The sequence below is a fragment of the Giraffa tippelskirchi genome, chromosome 3, assembly GCF_054371585.1.
Source record: "Giraffa tippelskirchi isolate mGirTip1 chromosome 3, T2T-mGirTip1v1.2.pri, whole genome shotgun sequence".
NCBI classification, from domain to species: domain Eukaryota; kingdom Metazoa; phylum Chordata; class Mammalia; order Artiodactyla; family Giraffidae; genus Giraffa; species Giraffa tippelskirchi.
The window spans coordinates 168,225,075-168,249,625 of record NC_137277.1 but is presented as its reverse complement, the minus strand read 5'-3'; the positions used below and the strand labels follow the sequence as shown (position 1 = coordinate 168,249,625).

The window sequence follows — 24,551 nt, the reverse complement described above, 5'->3', positions numbered from 1 at the left end:
TCCTCTCTCCTCCACTATCTCCCAGAGTTTGTTCAAATTCATGTCCATTGAGTCAGTGATGCTATCTAACCATCTCATCCTCTGTTGCCCCCTTCTCCTCTTGGCCTCAATCTTTCCCAGCATCAGGGTCTTTTCCAATGAGTCAGTTCTTTGCATTAGGTGGCCCAAGGTAGGCGGATCTAATATATACAAAGTATGTTTAACTGAGCCTCAGTTCAACTGAGGCAATGTAACAAGACAGCAATGGTATAGTGTGACTTAACATTTCTTGAATGTATAGTATAAGGCAACTTCTATATTGTGTGCTCCACCAAAATAGTTTTAACTTTAATCCTCATATAGCCACAACATCACTGAAGCAGCCGGAACATTCCTAACGTCGTTTTTTTCTTTTTTTCCTGGGCTTCAATTTCTTTATTTTGTTTTTTAAAAGTCTAGAAAGTAATTTTTCACAGAAGGGTATAATTTAGAGATGAGATACTTGTTTTAGCTTGTTATTTTCACATATAGTTGATTAACAATGTTGTATTAGTTTCAGGTGTACAGCAAAGTGATTCAGTTATACGTATACATGTGTCTGCATGCTTGTGCATGCTTGTTAAGCTGCTTCAGTCGTGTCTGACTCTTTGCAATCCTATGGACCACAGCCAGCCAGGCTCCTCTGTCCAAGCAATTCCCCAGACAAGAATACTGGAGTGGGTTGCCACTTCCTCCTTCAGGGGATCTTCCCAACCCAGGGATCGAACCCTCATCTCTTATGTCTCCCACACTGGCAGGCAGGTTCTTTGCCACTAGCATCAAGCAGGAAGCCCAATACTTGTGTCTATTCTTTTTCAAATGCTTTTCCTTTTTAGGTTATTACATAATATTGAGCTAATATACTTTTTATAGTAGGGAAAATTACAGCTTAAGGAGGTTAAGTGAATTTCTCAAGACACATGAATTATAAGTGGCTGACCTGTCTAAATTCAAGGTCCATTCTCAGAGCCCATGACTCTATACCACCACCTGACTGCACCCTCAACGTGGAGGAACCGTTGTTGACAAGACGGATGTAGAAGAGTTCCTATTACAAGTGTTCACCTTGATTGAGCAGTTATTCATCACATTCTCATGAAAAGGGTACATTCCACTGAGAAACTTCATTTTCCAGGAACTCTATTGCCAGAGATAGAAATAAAACAGAAGAAACTCTGTGCCTTAGCTCACCTACCACTTCTTGCAACATTTCACGGCACAGCAATTCTAATTATCTGTGCACCTGATGACGTAGACTCAAATAGATGAAGCAGGAACTGATAAAACTTGACCTGGGCAATAGTGACAAGAATATTTGCCTTTAAGTAATACATTAAGCTAAGCTACACATTTTCTTTTTATGTCGATGCTGTGCATGCGTGCAAAGTCGCTTCAGCTGTATCTGATTCTTTGTGACCCCATGGACTGTAGTCCACCAGGCTCCTCTGTCCATGAAATTATCCAGGCAAGAATACTGGAGTAGGTTGCCCTGCCCTCCTCCAGGGGATCTTCCTGACCCAGGGATTGAACCTGTGTCTCTTATGTCTCCTGCATTGGGAGGTGGGTTTTCTTTACACTAGCGCCACCTGGGAAGCCCACATGTCTATGCTGTGTGTCAGATTAAAAAAAAAAAATTATGTAAAGAAAAATATATCAATGGGGAAGAGCACAGAGACTTAAAGCCTGGCACAGAGCAAATGCTCAACAAATGCCAGCCATTACTACTACTCTAAGGAGTAGCATTGCCTCTTTCTTCTTTATTATGTGCTGAGTCACTAATCTAGTGCTGACTTTATCTTCCAGCTCCTATCCATTCCCAACTTTGTCCCAGTGGTTGGGGCTCCACACTTGCACTGCCACAGTGTTACCAAAAATGTTTAATAAACAAAAGGAGAACAATAAGAATAATAAGAGAACAGTGATGGTGAGAGCAGCTGTTTCGCCGCTTTCCTATGTGCCCAGTTCTGTTCCCTTCTAGCCTTAAAAGAACCTAATTATAGGAATGAGATCACTAAGCCATTGAAACTAACTCTGGACTTAGACTCTCCTGAACGCACACCATGCTTCTGCCTAACCTGTTGATTCTTTCCCTAGATAAAAAGAAGTGAAAATGAAGAATCATACAGTTAACAAAATGACTAGCTCTCTACCCCCAAGCAATACTGCAGGCAGATCATACAGGCAAGGCAATATCTGAAGAGTCAGCCAGCCTGTGCTCATGGAAAATGATGTAGAATTCAACCTCCTGCCTGGATGATTCACTGGGATGCTTCCCCCTCCCCCTACATTTTCCCCTTTAAAAATTGTCATGGCTGAGTACAATCTTCAGAGCTGGTCTCTGGACATGAATCCACCTTCTCCCAGGTGGCTGGCTTTTCTCAGTAAAGCACCTTTCCTTTCTACTGACACTTGTCTCTTGAATTATTGGCTTACCAGTTGAACCCAGGTTTGGTAAAAGTGACATATAGGAAACTCCCAAATAAATGTTAGTTATCAGCCACCATTAGTTGTTTGAGGCCTTTATAAATACCAGTTTCATATGGCTCAAGCCAGTTTTTTAGTTATTTCCCAGTGCATATATTGATAAAAATTTTAAAAACAGGTAAACAAGAGAAAAGGAATATGACAAAACATTTACAATAGGTATCTCTGGGTGAGAAAATAGACTTTCTCTAGTCTCTTCTAAAAGTTCTTCTATGGTTTCTAATTTTTCTAATAACTAGCATGAAGTATCTTATAATCAAAACTTTTTAAAAATTAAATAAAATGATTCCACTAAAGGGAAAAAAAGTAAACAAAGTACTGCAGAATAAGTCTACTTATGTAAGAATATTTTCATCTTTAACATGATTTTATTAAATTACCATGAACAAATCTCATCAGAAAAACACTGAAAATTTGTGGAAGTTTATTTATTTGCATTAAATAGTGACCAGTGACCAATATTAAGAAATTATTAAAAATATTTAACTTGTATAGGTACCATTTCCACTTGTATCTAAGAAGTTTTCATTTGCCCCCATAAAAACTATTTCTATACTTATTTTAGCCATTTAACATAATATAGAGAAAGAAGAGAATGCAGAGGCAAGCAAATCCTTTAGCACATCACGTTCTTTTCCTTTTTATTCCTGAGGCATTGTGTTTCAAAACATCAATCAGTGCCATCTGCCGAGTATAAGACTGTAATTTTAACATTCCTCTAATTTTTAAAATTCTTGCTTTAAGAAAACTTGACTTCCAGAGTTTCTTAGGATAAGGATGGTGCTAAAACACAAATCTAAGAACCCCTCGAAGAATTTTTCAGCCTAGTATTCCTCATATGTGGGTCTGCTCCATACTGCCTTTAAAAAGTATCGACTTATAAGGATTCACACTTTTTTTGGTGAGAGATTAATTCATTACTGGAAATGTTTCTTTGCCTAACAAAGTCAAATTATAACAAGGATTGGGTTGAAACCAGTCCCATTTTCGTACTATTTCAGAAAGCTTTACAAGCTGAAGGACAAAAGAAACATAAATAATTTGTATAGCTACAAACTAAAAACCACAAAGATAATCCATGATAGAAGAGGCAAATAGTGTTCATGCGAGTCCAAGAATCTAGTACAAATCACTAGAGTGAACATTAAAACGTGGTCCCTCAAAATCTTCTAGATTAAGGGAGACTAAAAAGATGTAATTTAATACATGTAGATCCCTTTGCAATAAAGGACATTAGTGAGGCAATTGGTGAAATACAAATAGGGCCCCTGGATTAGGTCATAGTTCACTTCAGTTCAGTTCACTTGCTCAGTAATGTCCGACTCTTTGCGACCCCATGGACTGCAGTATGCCAGGCCTCTCTGTCCATCACCAACTCCCGGAGTGTACTCAAACTCATGCCCATTGAGTTGGTGATGCCACCCAACCATCTCATCCTCTATCATCCCCATCTCTTCCCACCTTCAATCTTTCCCAGCATCGGGGTCTTTTCAAATGAGTCAGTCAGGTCATAGTACAGCATCACTATTATTTTTTGGATTTGGACACAATCACAGAAAACTAACCAATCTGATCCCATGGATCACAGTCTTGTCTAACTCAATGAAACTATGAGCCATGCTATGTAGGGCCACCCAAGACAGATGGGTCATGGTGGAGAGTTCTGACAAAATGCGGTCCACTGGAGAAGGGAATGGCAAACCACTTCAGCATTCTTGCCTTGAGAACCCCATGAACAGTATGAAGAGGCAAAAAGATATGACACTGAAAGACGGACTCCCCAGGTTGGTAGGTGCCCAATATGCTACTGGAGAAGAGTGGAGAAATAACTCCAGAAAGAATGGAGAGGCTGAGCCAAAGCAGAAACAATGCACAGTTGTGGATATGACTGGTGATGGAAGTAAAGTCTGATGCTTAAAGAACAATACTGCATAAGAACCTGAAATGTTAGGTCCATGAATCAAAGTAAATTGGCAGTGGTCAAACAGGAGATGGCAAGTGTGAACATTGACATTTTAGCAATCAGTGAGCTAAAATGGACCGGAATGGGTGAATTTAATTCAGATGACCATTATATCTACTACTGTGGGCAAGAATCCTTTAGAAGAAATGGAGTAGTCATCACAGTAAACAAATGAGTCTGCAATACTTGGATGCAATCTCAAAAATGACAGAATGATCTCTGTTCACTTCCAAGGCAAACCATTCAATATCATAGTAATCCAAGTCTATACTCCAACCACTAATGCCAAAGATGCTGAAGTTAAATGGTTCTATGAAGACCTACAACTAACTAACACCAAAAAAAGATGTCTTTTCATCATAGGGGACTGGAATGCAAAAGCAGGAAGTCAAGAGATATACCTGGAGTAACAGGTAAGTTTGGCCTTGGAGTACAAAATGAAGCAGGTCAAAGGCTAACAGAATTTTGCCAAGAGAACACACTGGTCATAGCAAACATCCTCTTCCAACAACACAAGAGAAGACTCTACACATGGACATTACCAGATGGTCAATACCAAAATAAGACTGACTATATTCTTTGCAGCCAAAGATGAAGAAGCTCTATAAAGTCAGCAAAAACAAGACCAGGAGCTGACTGTGGCTCAGGTCATGAACTCCTTATTGCCAAATTCAGACTTAAATTGAAGAAAGTAGGGAAAACCACTAGACCATTCAGGTATGACCTAAATCAAATCCCTCACGATTATACAGTGGAAGTGATAAATAGATTCAAGGGACTAGATCTGATAGACAGAGTGCCTGAAGAACTATGGATGGAGGTTCATGACATCGTAGAGGAGGCAGTGATCAAGAAAAAGAAATGCATAAAGGCAAAATGGTTGTCTGAGGAGGCCTTACAAATAGCTTGAGAAAAGAAGAGAAGCAAAAGGCAAAGAAGAAACAGAAAGATATACCCATTTGAATGCAGAGTTCCAAAGAATAGCAAGGAGAGATAAGAAAGCCTTCCTCAGTGATCAGTGCAAAGAAATAGAGGAAAACAATAGAATGGGAAAGACTAGAGATCTCTTCAAGAAAGTTAGAGATACCAAGGGAACATTTCATGCAAAGATGGGAACAATAAAGGACAGAAATGGTATGGACCTAATAGAAGCAGAAGATATTAAGAAGAGGTGGCAAGAATACACAGAAGAATTATACAGAAAAGATCTTCATGACCCAGATAACCACGATGGTGTGATCACTCACCTAGAGCCAGACATCCTGGAATGTGAAGTCAAGTGGGCCTTAGGAAGCATCACTACAAACAAGGCTAGTGGAGGTGATGGAATTCCAGTTGAGCTATTTCAAATCCTAAAAGATGATGCTGTGAAATATGCTCTCAATATGCTAGCAAATTTGGAAAACTCAGCAGTGGCCACAGGACTGGAAAAGTTCAGTTTTCATTCCAACCCCTAAGAAAGGCAATGCCAAAGAATGCTCAAACTACCACACAATTGTACTCATCTCACACACTAGTAAAGTAATGCTCAAAATTCTCCAAGCCAGGCTTCAACAGTACGTGAACCGTGAACTTCCAGATGTTCAAGCTGGATTTAGAAAAGGCAGAGGAACCAGAGATAAAATTGCCAACATCTGCTGGCTTATCAAAAAAGCAAGAAAGTTCCAGATAAGCATCTACTTCTGCTTTACTGACTATGCCAAAGCCTTTGACTGTGTGGATCACAACAAACTATGGAAAATTCTTCAAGAGATGGGAATACCAGACCACCTTACCTGCTTCCTGAGAAATCTGTATACAGGTCAAGAAGCAACAGTTAGAACTGGACATGGAACAACAGACTGGTTCCAAATCAGGAAAAGAGTATGTCAAGGCTTTATATTGTCACCCTGCTTATTTAACTTATATGCAGAGTACATCATGAGAAACACCAGGCTGGAGGAAGCACAAGTGGGAATCAAGATTTCCGGGAGAAATATCAATAACCTCAGATATGCAGATGACACCACCCTTATGGCAGAAAGCAAAGAGGAACTAAAGAGCCTCTTGATGAAAGTGAAAGAGGAGGATAAAAAAGTTGGCTTAAAACTCAACATTCAGAAAACAAACATCATGGCTTCTGGTCCCATCACTTCATGGCAAATAGATGGGGAAACAATGGAAACAGTGAGAGACTTTATTTTTTTGAGTTCCAAAATTACTGTAGATGGTGACTACAGACATGGAATTAAAAGACGCTTGCTCCTTGGAAGAAAAGTTATGACCAACCTAGACAGCATATTAAAAAGTAGAAATGTTACTTTGCCAACAAAGGTCCATCTAGTCAAGGCGATGGTTTTTCCAGTGGTCATGTATGGATCTGAGAGTTGGACTATAAAGAAAGCTGAGTGCCAAAGAATTGATGCTTTTGAACTGTGGTGATGGAGAAGACTCTTGAGAGTCCCTTGGACAGCAAGGAGATCCAACCAGTCCATCCTAAAGGAAACCAGTCCTGAATATTCATTGGAAGGACTGATGCCGAAGCTGAAACTCCAATACTTTGGTCACCTGATGTGAAAAACTGACTCATTGGAAAAGACCCTGATGCTGGGAAAGATTGAAGGCAGGAGGGGAAGGGAACGACAGAGGATGAGATGGTTGGATGGCATCGCCAACTCAATAGACATGAGTTTGAGTAAACTCTGAGAGTTGACGATGGACAGGGAGGCCTGGCGTGCTGCAGTCCATGGGGTCACAAAGAGGCGGACACAAATGAGTGACTGAACTGAACTGTGGAGTAATGGAAATTAAAAACAAAAATAAACAAGTGGGACCTAATGAAACTCAGAAGCTGTTTCACAGCAAAGGAAACTATAAACAAGAAGAAAAGACAACCCTCAGAATGGGAGAAAATAACAGCAAATGAAACAACTGACAAAGGATTAACCTGCAAAGTATATAAGCAGCTCATGCAGCTCAATACCAGAAAAACAAACAACCTGATCAAAAAGTGAGTAGAAGACTTAAACAGACGTTTCTCCAAAGAAGACAGTTCAGTTCAGTTCAGTCGCTCAGTCATGTCCGACTCATGGACTGCAGCACGCCAGGCCTCCCTGTCCATAGAAGATAGACAGATAGCTAATAAACATATGGAAAGATGTTCAACATCTCTCATTAGAAAAATGGAAATCAAAACTAGAAATCAAAAGTTCTGGGGATGTAAGGTACAGCATAGTGACTATAGTTAATAACATATATCTGAAAGTTGCTGAGAGTAAATCTTAAAGATCTCATCATAAGAGAAAAAAATTGTAACTGTGTGGTAATGGATGTTAACTAAATTTGTGGAAATCATTCTGCAACAGAGAAATCAAATCATTACGTTGTATTCCTAAAACGAATACAATGTTATAAGATTGAAAGACAAGCGCTTAACATTTGTCTCAAGGAAAGAGTATTTGATTTCATGACTAAATGAAACAATTTGCTATTTTAAACAAATATATTTCAAGTGCTATTGGTAATAGCTTAAACTCATTTCCTGATGGTGGAAAGAAAAATGCATTCCAAGATCTTGATTTAGAGATTTTAAAACACATAGTTAATAAAATTTCTCTTGTCACCATTGAAAGGAGATATTACAACTCTTTAAAATAATTAAAATGGAAAGAAATAAGTGTTTATCCTTATCTTCCCTGTAAGAAAGGAATTGTAGGGTAAGCAATGGCTATAGATGATTAGGAAAAATTATTCCTGGTGTAAATTCTAGCTAATATGTGAAGAAAGAATGATACAATATGAAAATTACCATTTTGTAGTCCCAAATAAAAGTTAATTTAGTCAAGGATCATTTACAGAGACTATGTGAAAGATCAACGGTCAATGGGGAACTTTTATCTGCAGTATGTCAGTTACCGCCCCTCACATTACTTCTTACCTGGACCCACTGACCACTCTTGCTGCTGCTAAGTCGCTTCAGTTGTGTCCGACTCTGTGCGACCCCATAGATGGCAGCCCACCAGGATCCCTCGTCCCTGGGATTCTCCAGGCAAGAACACTGGAGTGGGTTGCCATTTCCTTCTCCAATGCATGAAAGTGAAAATTGAAAGTGAAGTCGCTCAGTCGTGTCTGACTCTTAGCGACCCCCTGGACTGCAGCCCACCAGGCCCCTCCGTCCATAGGATTTTCCAGGCAAGAGTACTGGAGTGGGGTGCCATTGCCTTCTCTGACTGACCACTCTTAGACACTAATAATGGGACAACTGGATCTGACATAATGTGACATGAGCACCCAGCAGCACCTTGGAATAGGACTGGCAAAAACGTTTCACCTAAATCTAATCAAGGTTTTAGCTCAACCTTTCATTTTAGAAGAAATACAGAGACTGATGCTGAAGCTACAATACTTTGGCCACCTGATGTGAAGAGCTGATTCATTGGAAAAGATCCTGATGCTGGTATTGAAGGCAGGAGGAGAAGGGGACGAGAGGATGAAATGGTTGGCTGGCATCACAGACTCGATGGACATGAGTTTGAGCAAACTCCAGGAGATGGTTAAGGACAGGGAAGCCTGGCGGGCTGCAATCCATGGGGTTGCAAAGAGTCGGACACAACTGAGTGACTGAACAACAACAGAGAATTGAGGAACAAGTTAGCCCTCCAAAATAGCAGAGGAATCCTGAAGGTATCTTGCAGAACAGATAACCTGGCTTCTTCAGTGCTTCTCTGACAAAACAAATAGGGCAACACTGTTCTAAATTAAAAGACGTTTAAAAACTAAATGCAACCCAGGGGGTTGTTTGGATCCTGATTCAAACAAATCACCCACCAAAGTGTATTTCTGGCTCAATTTTAGGAAAGCTAAATATTAAGTTGACTTAGATGATTTTAAGCAATCACTGTTAATTATGCTACATGTAAAACATAATTTTATAATATGCAGACTAAAGTATTTTGGATTAAAATACATGATTTGCTTTAAAATAGTTTTGCAAAATAGATAAAACTAATATAACATATTGTTAAAATAATTGTAAATCCAAGCAATGGGTATATGGGAATTCACACACATATCTACTTTTCTGTGTGTTTGAAATTTTTCATAATAAAATTTCCAAAATATATAATATAAAAGAATAGTACAAATGTCAAATATGTGCAATAAAAGTATTTAAATTGTCAAGACTTACAGACTTCAAGAAGGAGCTTATGGTTTGGTTACCTGGTTATGGGGTGGGGCTGGGTGAAGATGGAACCATAGGGTGAAAGGATAATTAGGGAGTTTGGGGTGGACATATACACACTGCTATGTTTAAAATGGATAACCAACAAGGTCCTACTGTATAGCACATGGAACTCTGTTCAATGTTATGTGGCAGCCTGGATGGGGAGTTTGGGGGAGAATGGATACAAGGGTGTGTATGGCTAAGTCCCTTCGCTAGTCACCTGAAACTCTCACAACATTGTTAATCAGCTACCCCAATACAAAATAAAAAGTTAAAAAAAAAATAGTCTGTCAAGCCACTGTAGTCTGATTCAAATTAGGAGTGGTGGGCCATGTCCAGTCCACTCACATGTGGTACATGAAGCTCTACCACTCACCTTGTGACCTTGAACAATTACTACACCTCCAAGCTGTATCTTTGGAAAATGAGCTCAGGGTAGCTCCTACCTCTAGGGTTGCTGTGGGAACTTACCTACATGAGTTAATACAAATAGGAGACGTGGGTGACAGAGTGAAGATGTTCAAGCAGTATTTATGCCTTTCCTGGGCCAGGCACATGCTGGGTGCTCCCTCGCTGAGCCTGTGGGCCGGGATGTGTCAGGGAGGAAGACATTTTCCCTACTTTCCTAGGTTCTTCTGGCTGCTCTAAGAATTACATTGCCAGGAGACAGGTTCATGGGAGAAAAATCAAACAAAATTTTAATAATATGGATGAAAGGGGGGAACCCAGGAAAATTAAGTAACTCGGTTGAAACCCTCACCTCAAATGCCATCACCAGCTAAAGACAAAAGAGGATGTGGAAGGTATGCAGGATCAGTTATGGGAGGTTATCAGGAAAAAACAAGGGTAAGCTTTTATGCAGGTATTAATCCCTCCCTTCTCCACTTGATAGGTTTCTAGAGATTTGGTCATCCTCTTTCCTACAGCAAGATTCCCCTAATAAATGTAAACATTACTTAACAAAAGGGTTTAACTCCTGCTAGGTTTTCAGAGTTTTTTGTTTTGTCTGTCTTTGTTTTGCCTGCTGCTTTTTAGAAAATAACCAGCTTCAAATAATTAATAAAGCAAAGAAACATATTTTAGGGTGACAAATTCTTCTTACCTATGGATGGCAATACAGACCTTTCTCAAGTAGCCACAGACATACACAAACGCAACCATCGTTAAGGGCCATGGAAGGAAAAGACAGAGAGCTATCAGAGATGTGCTGACTGGTGAGTGAGAAGGTCAGTCTCCAGGTTCAAGACATTAAACTAGACAGCAGCGTGGTTAAAGCAGGAACTCTGGGTAGAGTATTCCGGTTTGCCCCCAGGTCCTCCGCCTCCTACTAACCATGTGATCGTGAACAATTTACTCCACCTCTTAGTTCCTTCATCTGTACAATGAGTGCAGGAAGGCACAGTCCTTACCTCATAGGGCTGTGATGAAGATTACATGGTTAATAGCGTATGGTGCTTAGCACTGTAGAGGTAAGTGGCAAGTGCCCATTTGTAGTTGGCAGAATAGCACCTGGCACACATCAAGCCCTTGATAAGTGTAGCTATTATCTCAATGGTACTTTGACCAAGAGCAAAACAAAATATAATGCGGTCTCAACAGTCTGGCCTAGGAGGACTTAATGAGCTAAGGCTTTCAATTTCCTCTTTTAGTAAACTAGAGCTGCACTTGGGAGAATTTATTTAAAAAGAAAGAAATTCCCACATGCAGGTTCCATTCTGACATAAATGAATTCAAAATTCTTAGAGAGTGACCATGAGCATCCTATTTTTTAAAGAAATTTCTCCAGTCATTTTAATTGCAGCCTGGGTTGAGCACCATCGATCCAAGACACTCAAAATGTAACACGGTTCAAAACTGTAAACCTCTACAGTGTAATGAGTTATTACTGTTACTGTGGCCTCCACTGTACAATCCATGGTCTTAGGGCATACAAATAATAGACTTCTGAAGCGGCTGTGTGTGTTCGTCGCTCAGTCGTGTCTGAACGGTTAGGTTCCCAATAATTCCTGTCCTCTCATACCACTCCCGTTTACCTTGACCCCCTCAACCCCTTTACTCCAAGAGCAGAACAAACATCCGGAGCAAAGGCGCACAGGTAAGTCCCCTACCTCATCTAGTGACTGGCTCCTGTGCGTTCCTACCTGGGCTTAATTTAAGAGCCGGCTAGGACACACTCTCCGGGGTTGAATTATTTAGAGGCAGAGGCCACCCAGCCCAACCAACGTATGGTGCATCTGCAGCAAGGTACCTTTCCGCATCCCGGAAACCTTTAACACGGAGAAGCTAACCCAGATATTTGTCCTGAGGGTGGGGGCAAGGAAGAGATCAGGTTTCAAATCCTTGAGCATTGAGTCCATTTCCGAATCCGTAATTCAAGAAACGAGTTTGTCTACTTCGAGAGGCTTAAGTGCCATGTCCTCCAGCTAGCTTGGGTCGTGTTCCATTTGGATGTATACATGTGTCAAAATCCATCGAGCCGTAGACCTAAAATCTGGGCCTTTTACTTGGGGTAAACGTACGCCTCGATTTTTAAAAACAGCACTGGGGAAAATTAAGTCGGCAATCAGTCGTTTGCCACGAGCTTCACGTGAAAAGATGAATCAAAGAGGGGAATCTCAAATTAGCTACCCATGCCCCGTGTGACCTGACAGATCCGGCTTACAAAGGGAGTGGGGCTGGAGGGTCTAAGGACGTCCGGAAAGGAGCAGACGGAGCCCCAAGCACCGCGCGGTTTCGCCTGGATCTTGCGCAGCCAGGCGTCCTTACCGAGCAGCAGGAAGGACAGCACCCACTGCAGCACCGCCGCCGTCTGAAGCCGCCGCGCCAGCGGGATGTTGAGCGGCGCAAACTCGACCTTCATGGCCCGGCCGTGGCGAGCGAGCGCGGCGCCGAGCGCGGCCGCCTGGGACCTCGCTGCTCCGCTGCGCCTGCAGGGTGTGAGCGGCCGCCCGGGCCAACGCCCGGCCCCCGGGCGCAAAGGCGGCGGCGACCGCCCCGGAGTGGGCGCGGACTGGACTTGGTCTTGGGTGGGAGGGCGTGCCGGGGCTGAGGCTGGGGGCTGCCAATCACGAGCGCCGGGGCTCGGGAGCAGCTGCGGCGCCCGGGGCGCATTGGCTGACTCTCCAGGGCGCCAAGGAGAGAACGCAACGCCGGGCACAAGGGTCGGCAAGCGGGGTCAGCTGGCAACCTGCCCGACCCCGGCAACTCGGGTTCCTGCAATTAGCCTAGAAGCCCGGGGCTCTCCACCGAACCCTGGCCGTTGTTCAGAGATCGATTACTGTGCGCCTGGCTTCAGCATCCGCCCTTAAACCCACCTCTTCCTCCTAAAGTGTCTGCAGCTGGGGAAGGGTTAGGCTCTCCCACCAGCTGGAGGTAGGCGCAAGAGTTAGCTTCTCTGGAGCTTGGTACCCATCTGTTTATTGGTCTGTGTCCCCCACACCACCCCCAAAGTCTGGGGGACTCCTCACCTTTGTGTCTCAGATTCCTACACCTATCCTGGAAACCTTTCCCTTACTCATTTAATGGACATTTATTGAATACCTACCACTTCCCGGGAACCAATCTGGGAGCTGAGGATACACTAGCTCATTCATCAATTCTGCTCTCAGCACAAATTGGTGTTGGAGGGTGGGGGTGGGGCGGGGAGAGATACAAGAAAAAATAACCACACCGTTGGGTGTGTAATTGCAAAGTGAAATCCTACTATGAATGAATGAGAAGGTTCTAGGACTTAGACTGGAGGGTCAGTCTCAGAAGAAGTGCCCTTGATTTTAATTATAAACGTGAATCTAACTCAAGCAAAGGGAAGCACATGTGCAAAGGTCCTGTGACTGAAACTAAAGACAAATAGAGTGGGAACTCAGGGAACAAGGAGATTGTAGTGAAATGACTCAAAAACAGTGGCCAAGAATCAGATCCTTGCAGGCTGTGTTTAGGGTTCAAGTCTTTACCCTAAGATTTGCCACGGAAGGATTCCATTTATTATATGTTAAATAAATGGAGAGATTCTAAATTGTGCCTCCGGCTTCCCTTGCGGCTCAGTGGTAGAGAATCTGCCTGCCAATACAGGAGACACAGGTTGGATCCCTGGGTTGGGAAGATCCCCTGGAGAAGGAAAGGGAAACCCATTCCAGTATTCTTGCCTGGGAAATCCCATGGAGAGAGGAGCCTGGTGGGCTATAGTCCATGGGGTTGCAAAAGAGTCAGACACGACTTTGCAACTAAACAACAGATTGTGCCTCATCCTGTGAGCACACACTACATTTTCTTTGTAAATCTTACTATAGAGTTGACCAACACCAAGTGGGAGGTAGCTGTCAAGTCATAGCTAGAGGGAGTTTGGAACAGGGCAAATCAACATAGTTGACTATCCCCCCACCATGCCCCTTTCTCCTTCAACATTTTAATAGAAAGTTGGATAAAAACAACAACACCTGAGTAGTTCAGGGGAGTGGTTTGTGACTTTTTGTATGCAAAATTTGCTGTTTTTTTTTTTTTTTCCTAATTGAGAAATCACTTTTTTTTTTTTTCTGCCCCATTTTCTTTATTTCAAGCCACAGGTCTACTTGGAGGGTCATGCAGCAAATGGCTTGTAAATAAAATCAGAGTCTATGAATAGTGTCAGCACATTAAGAGACAGAATCACTGAATTCTCTCCTTAGGTCAAGATCTTTGGGATCCAGGAGTTGGTATTATTTATGGCACACCTGAGAGGTACCTGGCTCCAATTAACATTACCATGCTACTCACTACAAAAAAGCCCAAGGGTAGACTACTGAAGATGCCACTGTCACCATTTTCTGAAGACTTAGTGGTAGCCCAATCCATGGACTTCATCACAGCTTTCTTCCATGTAGAATAACGAATTTCGCTCTCCTTGGCGTTGATCTGAGGTTCAAACCTCTCCATTGTGACAGCTGACAAATCCTCAGGCTCAAGACTCCACACGCCGACCCCTTCTGCAGCCCCTGCTGCCATGGCAGCTCCCAAGGCAGTTGTTTCCGGCATCGAGGGCTTCACTACTGGGATATACAGAATGTCGGCTTGCAGTTGCATCAGAATTTTGTTGTTGGTCATCCCTCCATCCACCTGCAAGTGACTGAGTGGAATTCCACAGTCGCGGTTCATGGCGTCCAGAATTTCTCGGGTTTGGAAACAAACAGCTTCTAGCGCAGCAAAAGCAATATGGCATTTATTGGTGAACTGAGTGAGCCCACAGATGATCCCTCTGGCACTGGGATCCCAATAAGGGGCATATAGGCCTGAAAAGGCTGGGACGAAATAGCAACCATAAGAGGTACCTACTTCTTTAGCAAGTTTTTCAATTTCCTCTGAGGACTTTATAATTCCAAGATTGTCCCTTAGCCAGCGAACAACAGCACCGGCTATAGCTACCGAACCTTCTAGTGCATAATATACTGGTTTGTCTCTGCCGAGCTTGTAAGCCACTGTGGTCAGAAGGCCATGTTCAGAAAATACACACTTATGGCCTGTGTTACATAGTAAGAAACAGCCTGTCCCATACGTGTTTTTGGCTTGTCCGTCCTGGAAGCACAGTTGTCCCACCAATGCAGCAGACTGGTCCCCCAGACACCCCGATATGGGCACACCTTCCAAAGACCCAGCTTTCATTAGGCCATAGATCTCAGAAGAACTCCGGATATTTGGAAGAATTTTCATTGGAACTTCAAAAAACTCACAGAGCTCTTTATCCCATTCCAAAGAGTGAATGTTGAAAAGCATCGTCCTGCTTGCATTTGTTACATCTGTACAATGGACACCTCCATGGGCTCCTCCCGTCAAGCTCCAAATAAGCCATGAATCGATGGTCCCAAAAAGCGCTCTTTCTTCTTCAACTGCCTTTTGAACTTTTCTCACATTGTCAAGGAGCCAACGAAGTTTCACTGCGCTGAAGTAAGTGCTCAGTGGAAGGCCCGTCTTGGTCTTGACAAAGTTGTTATTTACTGGAATGCTTTTACTAAGACTCTCAACGGTAGACTGGGTTCTCAGATCGAGCCACACCACAGCATTGTAAAGAGGTTCTCCAGTTAACCTGTCCCAGACTACAGTGGTTTCCCTCTGGTTACTGACACCAATAGCTTTTATGTTGGAAATATCAATATTTAGCCGTCCAAGTTTCTCACACGTTTTCTCTATACACTCATAGACGGACAGCAGGATTTCCTTAGGGTCTTGTTCCACCCACCCTTCTCTAGGAAACTCTTGTTTTATTTCCACTTGATGATGACTAAGTAGTTCGGCTGTTTTTGAATTGAAAACCAAAAAGCGCGTGGAGCTGGTGCCCTGGTCCACTGCTCCCACCAACGGCCCCAAAACTGCTTTCTTCGTGGCTGCCATGAAACTAGCTTCGGTCGGCGGGCGGGCGAACGCGTCCCGTTTCCCAGGTGACGGCGACAGGCGGGGGAGGGGAGGACGGCGAGCCCAGAGGGCCAAGCGGCGCGCAGCCTCAGAACGCATTATCTGCACCGAGCTTCTCGCCCCGCCCCTTGCACTTCTAGACGTCTTCCCTGGACCTCCCATCCCTGCTACTGGGAATGTTATGAGTATACACCATGTCACACATTCTGCAAAACCCTTCAGCAAACAGAGCGCATCGTAAAGCAACTCCGCGAAATTAGCTCATTTGTCAGTTAATGAAGGCCAGGGTCAAAGTCAAGCAACTGGCAGAGTGACAATTCAGCTTTGTTTATAACGTAGAGAGGAGAGCCCTCCCTTCTTCAGTTGACCCAAACATGGAACAAGTATTTATGGAGTACCTGCTTGGCACCAGGCATAGCCCTGGGTCCTGATAACCCAAAGGTGAATTAAGACAGGGTGGCTGAGACTGAGAATTCACACGCATTCATGTATTGACTATTTATGGAAAGGCGTCCACGTACTAAACACTAGGTGGGGGATGGGGATGGGCTGAATAAGAGGGGGTGAATAAGAAAGGTCTCTGACCTCACAGGGCTCAGAGTCTAGTGAGAGAAACAAAATAAACCAAATGTGTGCTAGTGCCCTGAAAGACACAAACAAGTTCTAGTGATAGAGGATGAATACCTAATTATTTTTTAAATTATTTTATTTCTTTTAATTGGAGGCTAATTACTTTCCAATATTGTGGTGGTTTTGCCATACATTGACATGAATCAGCCACAGGTGTACATATGTCCCCCATTCTGAACCCCCCTCCCACCTCCCTCTCCATCCCACCTCCCTCCCCATCCCACCTCCCTCCACATCCCATCCCTCAAGGTTGTCCCAGTGCACCGGCTTTGACACCCTGTTTCATGCATCGAACTTGGACTGCTTCTTTCATGTATGGTAATACACATGTTTCAGTGCTATTTTCTCAAATCATCCCACCCTTTCCTTCTCCCACAGAGTCCAGAAGTCTGTTTCTTACATCTGTGTCCCTTTTGCTGTCTTGCATATAGCGTCGTGGTTACCATCTTTAACACCTAATTATTAATAGAAGAGATTGGAAGTAACAAGAGTGGAAGTAGGGAGACCCTAAGGAGGCTATTGTGAGAACAGAGGATACTGGGTTGGCCTACTGTGTTAGCAAATGGAGATGGATTTGACATAAGCTTGAGAGATACATGAGACTGATGGGTTAATTGGATTCACAATCTATTGGTAGGTAAGACAAGCAGGATACCCAGAATTCCTATTTCTAGTCATTTGGAGTTCGCTCTCCTGAATTATGCTCTTGTCACTTTCCCGGAGCCCTCAACAGGTAGAAAAGAACTGTCATATCCCATCACAGTTCATTTGAGCAAGTAGGGACCCATGAAGGTCTATAACCACTTTAATTAGCAAGTAAATCATTCATTCACTTGTTTAACATTCAACACTTATTTGTATACATATTGTGTCCCAGGTTATTGGAGTTAAATGATTATTGGAGTTAAATGGTGAGAGAGTTTTAATTCGTCAAGCTATTCAAAACAACTTTTCTGTATGAATTTCGTTGATCTCTAGAAATAAACCTAATAGGAAAACATGAACCTTAGACATTATCTTTCTAAACTACACATTTTGTGGAATAGGGAGCTTAGGGCAGAGAAGCTGATTTGTCTGTGGCACCCCAGCTAGTTAGTGGCAAGGAGTAGACCAGATGTCTTTATGACTGCACTAAAACAGATGAGGAGAAGTGATGTCCTGTAGGATCATGGGTTTCAAGCTTTGACTTTAGCAGGGGTTTTTTCTTTTAAATCTTCAAATAACTCCAATTTATAAAAGAAATCAAAGTGAAACTGCTCTTACTGGAAATGAACGGGGACCCTGACTGCCACTTCATTTGTGTCTTCCTCCTTCTCAAGGTAACTGTATCTTTAGCAAAATGAAACTAATATCATCAAATAGTTACAGAACTGAAACCATTTGGTGTCATTTTGGGGGACTCCAAAGAGTTCTAGTACCACAGTCCCTTATGTCTCAACACAGTAAGAATTCAGCGAGAGGCAAAGTGATGGATAAGAAGTGATTTATTAGAATAGGATGCTTGTGAGGCTACAAGCAGGTAGGAAAGGAGGGGTGCCACACCCCCCAGAACTTACTGGGCTACAGTTTTATAATCAAAGGAAAAGTGGGGAGGGGGAGAAGAACTTCTTTGTCTTTCTTGAGTAGGCATCACGCTTCCATCATCAGTTCCTCCTCCAGGCTGAGAAGGGGAGTTTTGGTGTCCCTGCATGTCAAGGTAGGTTCACAAATTATTGTTTTTAATATGTACAGATAGTGTGTCCTAACTTACTGAGCTCACTGGACAGGATGTGGGTCTCATGCCACCATTGTTTTATTGTTTGGGGGCATATCTCGTGTTTCTCTTGCATGGCCTTGTTGTTAATCAACTCTGCTTGATTTTGTACTTAAGCAAACCTGCTTTCTCTTTTTTTTTTCTCTAATAATTTTATTTATTTATTTTTGGCTGTGCCGGGTCTTCATTGCTGTGAAGGCTTTTTCTCTAGTTGCAGTGAGCAGGAGCTACTCTCTAGTCATGGTGTGCTGTCTTCTCATTTTTGTGGTTTCTCTTGTTGGGGAGCACAGTCTTAGTTGCTCTGAGGCATGTGGGATCTTCCTGGACCAGGGATTCAACCCATGTCTCCTGCATTGGCCGGTGTATTCTTTACTCCTGAGCCACCAGGGAAGCCCAAACCTGCTTTCTTGAATAATCATTAACTTACAGGAGTCTCCCACACTTTTTCTGTTTTACAGTACCCAAATGGGATTAACTATTTAATCACCTACTTTGTCCCATTCAGCATCTCGGAAGGACTGACAAAACGGGTTGAAAACCACTTTGTGCGTGTGTGTGTGTATGTGGGGGTGGGGTGGTAGTAGTGGGTCGTGTAATATTTGGAGAAATACACAGCTTAAACAGAGTTGCAGTTAAGTAACTGTATGTGATGTGTCAACTTGACTCAGCGCTGACCATCTACCAGGTTCTGTCATTGTCGTGCATGTGTGCTCAGTTGTGTCTGACTCTTTGAGACCTTACGGACTGCAGTCTGCCAGCCTCCTGTGTCCAAGGGAGTCTCCAGGCAAGAATTCTGGAGGGAGTTGCCATTTCCTTCTCCAGGGGATCTTCCTGACCCAGGGGTCGAACCTGTGTCTCTTGCATCTCCTGCACTGGCAGGAGGATTCTTTACCATTGAACCAATATCTCACCAGGTACTGGGCTACATGCTGCATATGCTGTGTTTCCTTTAAGCCTCACAACACCTCTCCAGGGTAATACTATTCTTCCTTTTACCAGTAAAGAAAGTGAGGCTAGAAGTCAAACTAATTGTTCACCTAGTAGGTAGTAGAAGTGAGTTTCTGCTGTTTGAAAATGGGTTGTCTGTTTCTGCAGCCTGAACAAATAACTGCCGTACTAGGCTCCTCCTCAAACGATATCACAAGGAAGGAAGGGAATGTTGTTGAAACCAAGGAATAAGTCACTGAAGAGCAAGTGGAAGAATGCAGAGGGCCAAATTTGTCATAGTTTGGGTTAGGGTTAGTTATTCGTTCAGTCAATAGTTATTTGCCAGTCATATTTTATGTGCTTGGCATTGGGTATATGAAGAAAACGTGCATGACTTTTCAATAATTCAACAAAAATTTATAAAGCAGCTTTGCCACGGTAAATCCTGAGGTGGCCATTGTCTTGGAAATCAGCTGTCCAACTTGAAGATCTGAGATTCCAGCAACCAAGTGTGGTCCCTCTTTCCATGTCTTACCTTTAATTAAGGAATGAGAAGGTGACAGTTCAGATTGCATCATAGGTTACAAAAGCCTACCCTTGGAAATGAGTAACTAAAAATCACTTTGTTTTGCTTCCTGTGCATTTGACAATAGCTAACTTCTACTAGCAAGAAAATTTTGAAAAGACCCTGATGCCGGGAAAGATTGAAGGCAGGAGCAGAAGGGGATGACAGAGGATGAGATGGTTGGATGGCATCACTGATTCAATGGACGTGGGTTTGGGTAGATTCCAGCAGTTGGTGATGGACAGGGAGGCCTGGTGTGCTGCGGTTCATGGGGTCACAAAGAGTCAGACACCACTAAGCAACTGAACTGAACTGAACTAGCAAGAAGATGCAATGTTTTTCTATAACATGACATTTTACTGTGATTTAAGTTAAAATGTTCCTATTATTAGGAAAGGAAACTGCGTTTTCTCTAGAGTCATTGAGAGTCATTAAAGGGGACAGTTTAGGTCACTGTTCTGGTTTTCATAAAGTGCATTCATCACAAAGGTGAATATTTCTCTCTCATTTACACACACAATACACACAAGAAACTCAGCTATCACAGTTACCATAATTCATTGAGAGTGACCAGCTCAGATTAAAATCAAACAGAGGACCATCACTATGGCAATTTCAATGGAATGTCCTTTCAGCAGTTATATTTTCAACACTCTTTTGAACGAAGTTCAAGAAACTTGCTTAGGGCCCTCTGTTTTCTTATTATCTTCTCGATGAATTATTTTATCAGTCCAACAGGGCTGGAGTATGTTTGTTCTGAGCAAAGTTTTAGGAGTCTTGCCTAAGATAGGGAAACTTTGTAGCCACCCCATGATAATGGTGCAAAGGTTTCCTTTCTCTGTATTTTCTTGTTGCTCTAGGCACATACAGAAGAAGGCAATAGTAACCCACTCCAGCGCTCTTGCCTGGAGAATCCCATGGATGGAGGAGCTTGGTGGGCTGCAGTCCATGGGGTCACTAAGAGTTGGACATGACTGAGCGACTTCACTTTCACTTTTCACTTTCATGCATTGGAGAAGGAAATGGCAACCCACTCCAGTGTTCTTGCCTGGAGAATCCCAGGGACAGCGGGGCCTGTTGGGCTGCCGTCTATGGGGTCGCACAGAGTCGGACACGACTGAAGCGACTTAGCAGCAGCACAGCATAGGCACATACAAGTTCATAGGTGGTGCTAGTGGTAAAGAACCTGCCTGCCAATGCAGGAGATGTAAGAGATGTGGATTTGATCCCTCGGGTGGGAAGATCCCTTGGAGAAAGAAATGGTAACCTACTCCAGTATTCTTGCCTGGAAAATTCCATGAACAGAGGACACATGTGTCACAAAGAGTCGGACACAACTGAGCACATTATAATAAATTATAGGCGTGTACAAGTTCTCAGACTCTATATACTATTCTTTTCTTTCACATTTTCCTTTGAAAGCCCCACTGATATAAGTTCAATTGTTATCTTTCCATTAGTTAATGTTAGTATATGATATTTGCTCTACAAAGTAGGTGCTTCCATAGTTGATGGTTTAAATTATTGTAATACTATGAACAATTGGTGGTGATGGTGGTTTAGTCACTAAATCGTGTCCTACTCTTGCTACCCCATGGACTGTAGCCCGCCAGGCTCCTCTGTCCATGGGATTCTCCAGGCAAGAATATTGGAGTGGGTTGCCATTTCCTTCTCCAGGAAATCTTCCCGACCCAGGAATTGAACCCAGATCTCCTGCATGCAAGCAGATTCTTTGCTGACTGAGGCACTGAGGAAGCCCCATGAATTAGAAATTATTATGGTAATCACTAATGTTCATTAAATGTCCTTTCTCTTCTCATGATCCACTCTGTACTTTTGTTTGCATGTGGTCTGGGAACCTATTTGGGGCCCCAGCAACCAAAACAAGGGAGAATCTAGGAGAAAGCAATGAGGAAGGCCCACTGCAACTGATCTGGGTCTAGACAGGCTCTTGAAAGAAGCTGTCAGCAACTCAAACAACAGTGTCCTTGGAGGTATGGCAAAGCAAACTCCATCATTCACTTTAGGTTTCCAAGAAGGTCCAATCCAATGGATGGACTTTCACTCATGTTTGTATCTTTCTGGTTGTTCATGGCTCCTTGGTATATGACCTGTTGGTTCCTCTGGTCTATTGTTAATATTGTTACTTTCCCTCCCCCCACATATGCTATTTCCCCGTTCCCAGCTGTTGTCATTTCTCCTCGGATTATTGCAACCTCCTAAGTGATTTCCGTGCCTTGAGTTTTGCCCCTTGGTTTACCATCCCTAATCCCTTCTCCATAATGTATCCAAAGTGAACTTAACAAAATACCAAGTTGCTGCTGCTGCTAAGTCACTTCAGTCGTGTCCGACTCTGTGCGACCCCATAGATGGCAGCTCACCAGGCTCCTCCGTCCCTGGGATTCTCCAGGGAAGAACACTGGAGTGGGTTGCCATTTCCTTCTCCAATGCATGAAAGTGAAAAGTGAAAATAAAGTTGTTCAGTTGTGTCCGACTCTTCGTGACCCCATGGACTGCAGCCCACCAAGCTCCTCCATCCATGGGATTCTCCAGGCAAGAGCATTGGAGTGGACTGCCATCGCCTGCTCCAAATACCAAGTTAATCATGTCATTTTTCTGCTTAGAACCTTTCAGTTTCTTCCCATTGCTTTTAAACTCCAAACTCTTTCCAGTAGTTTCAGACCCTGCATTATGGAGCCTCTATTTACCTCTTGGGGCTTCCCTGATGGCTCAGCGGAAAAGAATCTGCTTTCAAATGCAGGAGATGTGGGTTTGATCCCTGGATCAGGAAGATCCTCTGTAGAAGGAAATGGCAACCCACTCCAGTATTCTTGCCTGGGAAATCCCATGGACAGAGGAGCCTGGCGGGCTACAGTCCGTGGGGTCACAGAGTCAGGAATGAGCGTGCACACGCACACATACACACACGCACTCACCTCTCAGCTGTAACCCTCCTCTGACCCTTACACTCCAAACTTTCATCCTTCTGAACTTCATTCAGGTGAACAATCAAGTTTCAGGAAGAGGAGGGAGACACTTGAGTCTTACGAATAACCAGGGATTTCAGTCCTTCTAGGTCTCTCTCCGCTATATTTTCTTCATGTCAATATCATTTTAGCTCGTTACTGGTTAGTTTTCTCTGTATGATGGGAAACGTACAGAGAACATACAGAAACACCAATAGCTTTAGCCTTGAATCTGGCTGTTTCCACTATTAAAAAAAAAAAATGAACTTCATGTCCCTGGTGGTTCCAAGTCCAAAATTCAGCTTACTTCAGCTGTTTACCCCTGGACCAAGTCACTGGCATGAGATACAGTGTCCCATTGCTTTAACGTGGTGACTCAAAGGTTTACCCTCTGTGGAGAGAAACAAGGAATGCTGAGCAGATTATCCCAAGTTGCCTGAATCATAACCGGTTAGAAGAGAGAAGAGTTAGACTGACTTCAGTATTTCTGGCTTGGACAACTTAGTGGATGCTCATGACTCTGAAAAACATAGGAAGAACATGGGAAGAACAAATTTTGCGATGAGTGGAAAGTATAGGTTTTGAGTATGGCGTGCCAGCCTGTTGAGAAACCAGCAAGAGATATGCACAGAGGAGAGAGGTAGGTTGGAGGCTAGAATGACAGCCATCTCTGTTTAGGTGATAGTGGAAGTGGAGATCTTTCAGGGAGAAGATCACTAAAGACATATCTCTAGAGGGTACCCCACACTGAAGGTAGAGAAAGGGTAGTGTAGGAGGTGGAAGAGGCCATGAGAGTTAATACTGATCAGGTGTTCCCAATGTGCCAAGTATGTGTATGTGTGTGCTCAGTCACTCAGTTGTGTCTCTTTGTGGTTCCCTGGACTGTCACCCGCCAGGCTCCTCTGTCCATGGGATTTTCCAGCAAGAATACTGGAGTGGGTTGCCATTCCCTCTTCCAGGGGATCTTCCTGACCCAGGGATCAAACCTGAGTCTCTTGGGTCACCTCCACTGGCAGGCAGATTCTTTACCACTAGCACCACCTGGGAAGCCCCGTGCCTAGCATGATCTGCTGCTATTAAAATTTGTACAACCATCCTATGGTATACCTATGCAGTAGGTATTATTATTATCTTCATTTTATAAGAAATGAAGGCTTATCAGTATTCAGTAATTGGTTTAAGGTCTCAGTTAGTAAGCAGTAGATACAGAATCATAATCTGTGACTAGTTATAGAACCCTTAACATGACATTGCATGGTTTCTCACCTACGATAGTAGAAAAATCCAGGGAGTTGAATAGAGGAGTTGAGAGTCAGGAAAATTAAGAAAGGAGAATTTTAAGAAAGAGGGAATGGTCAATAATATAAAAAGTCTAACAAGTTTATTTTTAAAATATAATTAAAATTGACCAGTGACTTGACAGTCAGGAAGATCAGCCTGATGCTTGGAGAGTCTAGAAGACTTTCTTGGTTCTGATGGATCCATCAGTAGAAACCCAAGAAGAGAGATGGACTTTGGTCATGTCCTACAAGAGATTAAAAGCTCCAGGAGAATTATAAGAAAGGCATATTAGGTTTTCATCAGAACATAACTAGTTTTGGATACATAGCAATTAAAACAAGGTTGTTGTTGCTGTTGTTGTTCAGTCTCTAAGTTGTGTCCGA

The 24,551-nt window shown here is 43.0% G+C and overlaps 1 protein-coding gene and 1 pseudogene across 2 annotated transcripts in view; both read right to left on the bottom strand.

Moving 5' to 3' along the window:
* Positions 1 to 16,048, bottom strand: part of MOGAT1 (monoacylglycerol O-acyltransferase 1) — a 38,829-nt gene extending 22,781 nt beyond the window's left edge. Inside the window, exon 1 of the mRNA XM_081579458.1 lies at positions 12,435 to 16,048. Within this exon, the coding sequence (XP_081435584.1) occupies positions 12,435 to 12,528 (94 nt within the window). The 5' untranslated portion in view covers positions 12,529 to 16,048. The remainder of the gene's footprint in view (positions 1 to 12,434) is intronic.
* Positions 14,185 to 16,048, bottom strand: LOC145541857 (glycerol kinase pseudogene; annotated as a pseudogene). The gene has a single exon (XR_014079362.1). The product of XR_014079362.1 is annotated as a glycerol kinase pseudogene (transcript).
* Positions 16,049 to 24,551: the final 8,503 nt, after the last annotated feature.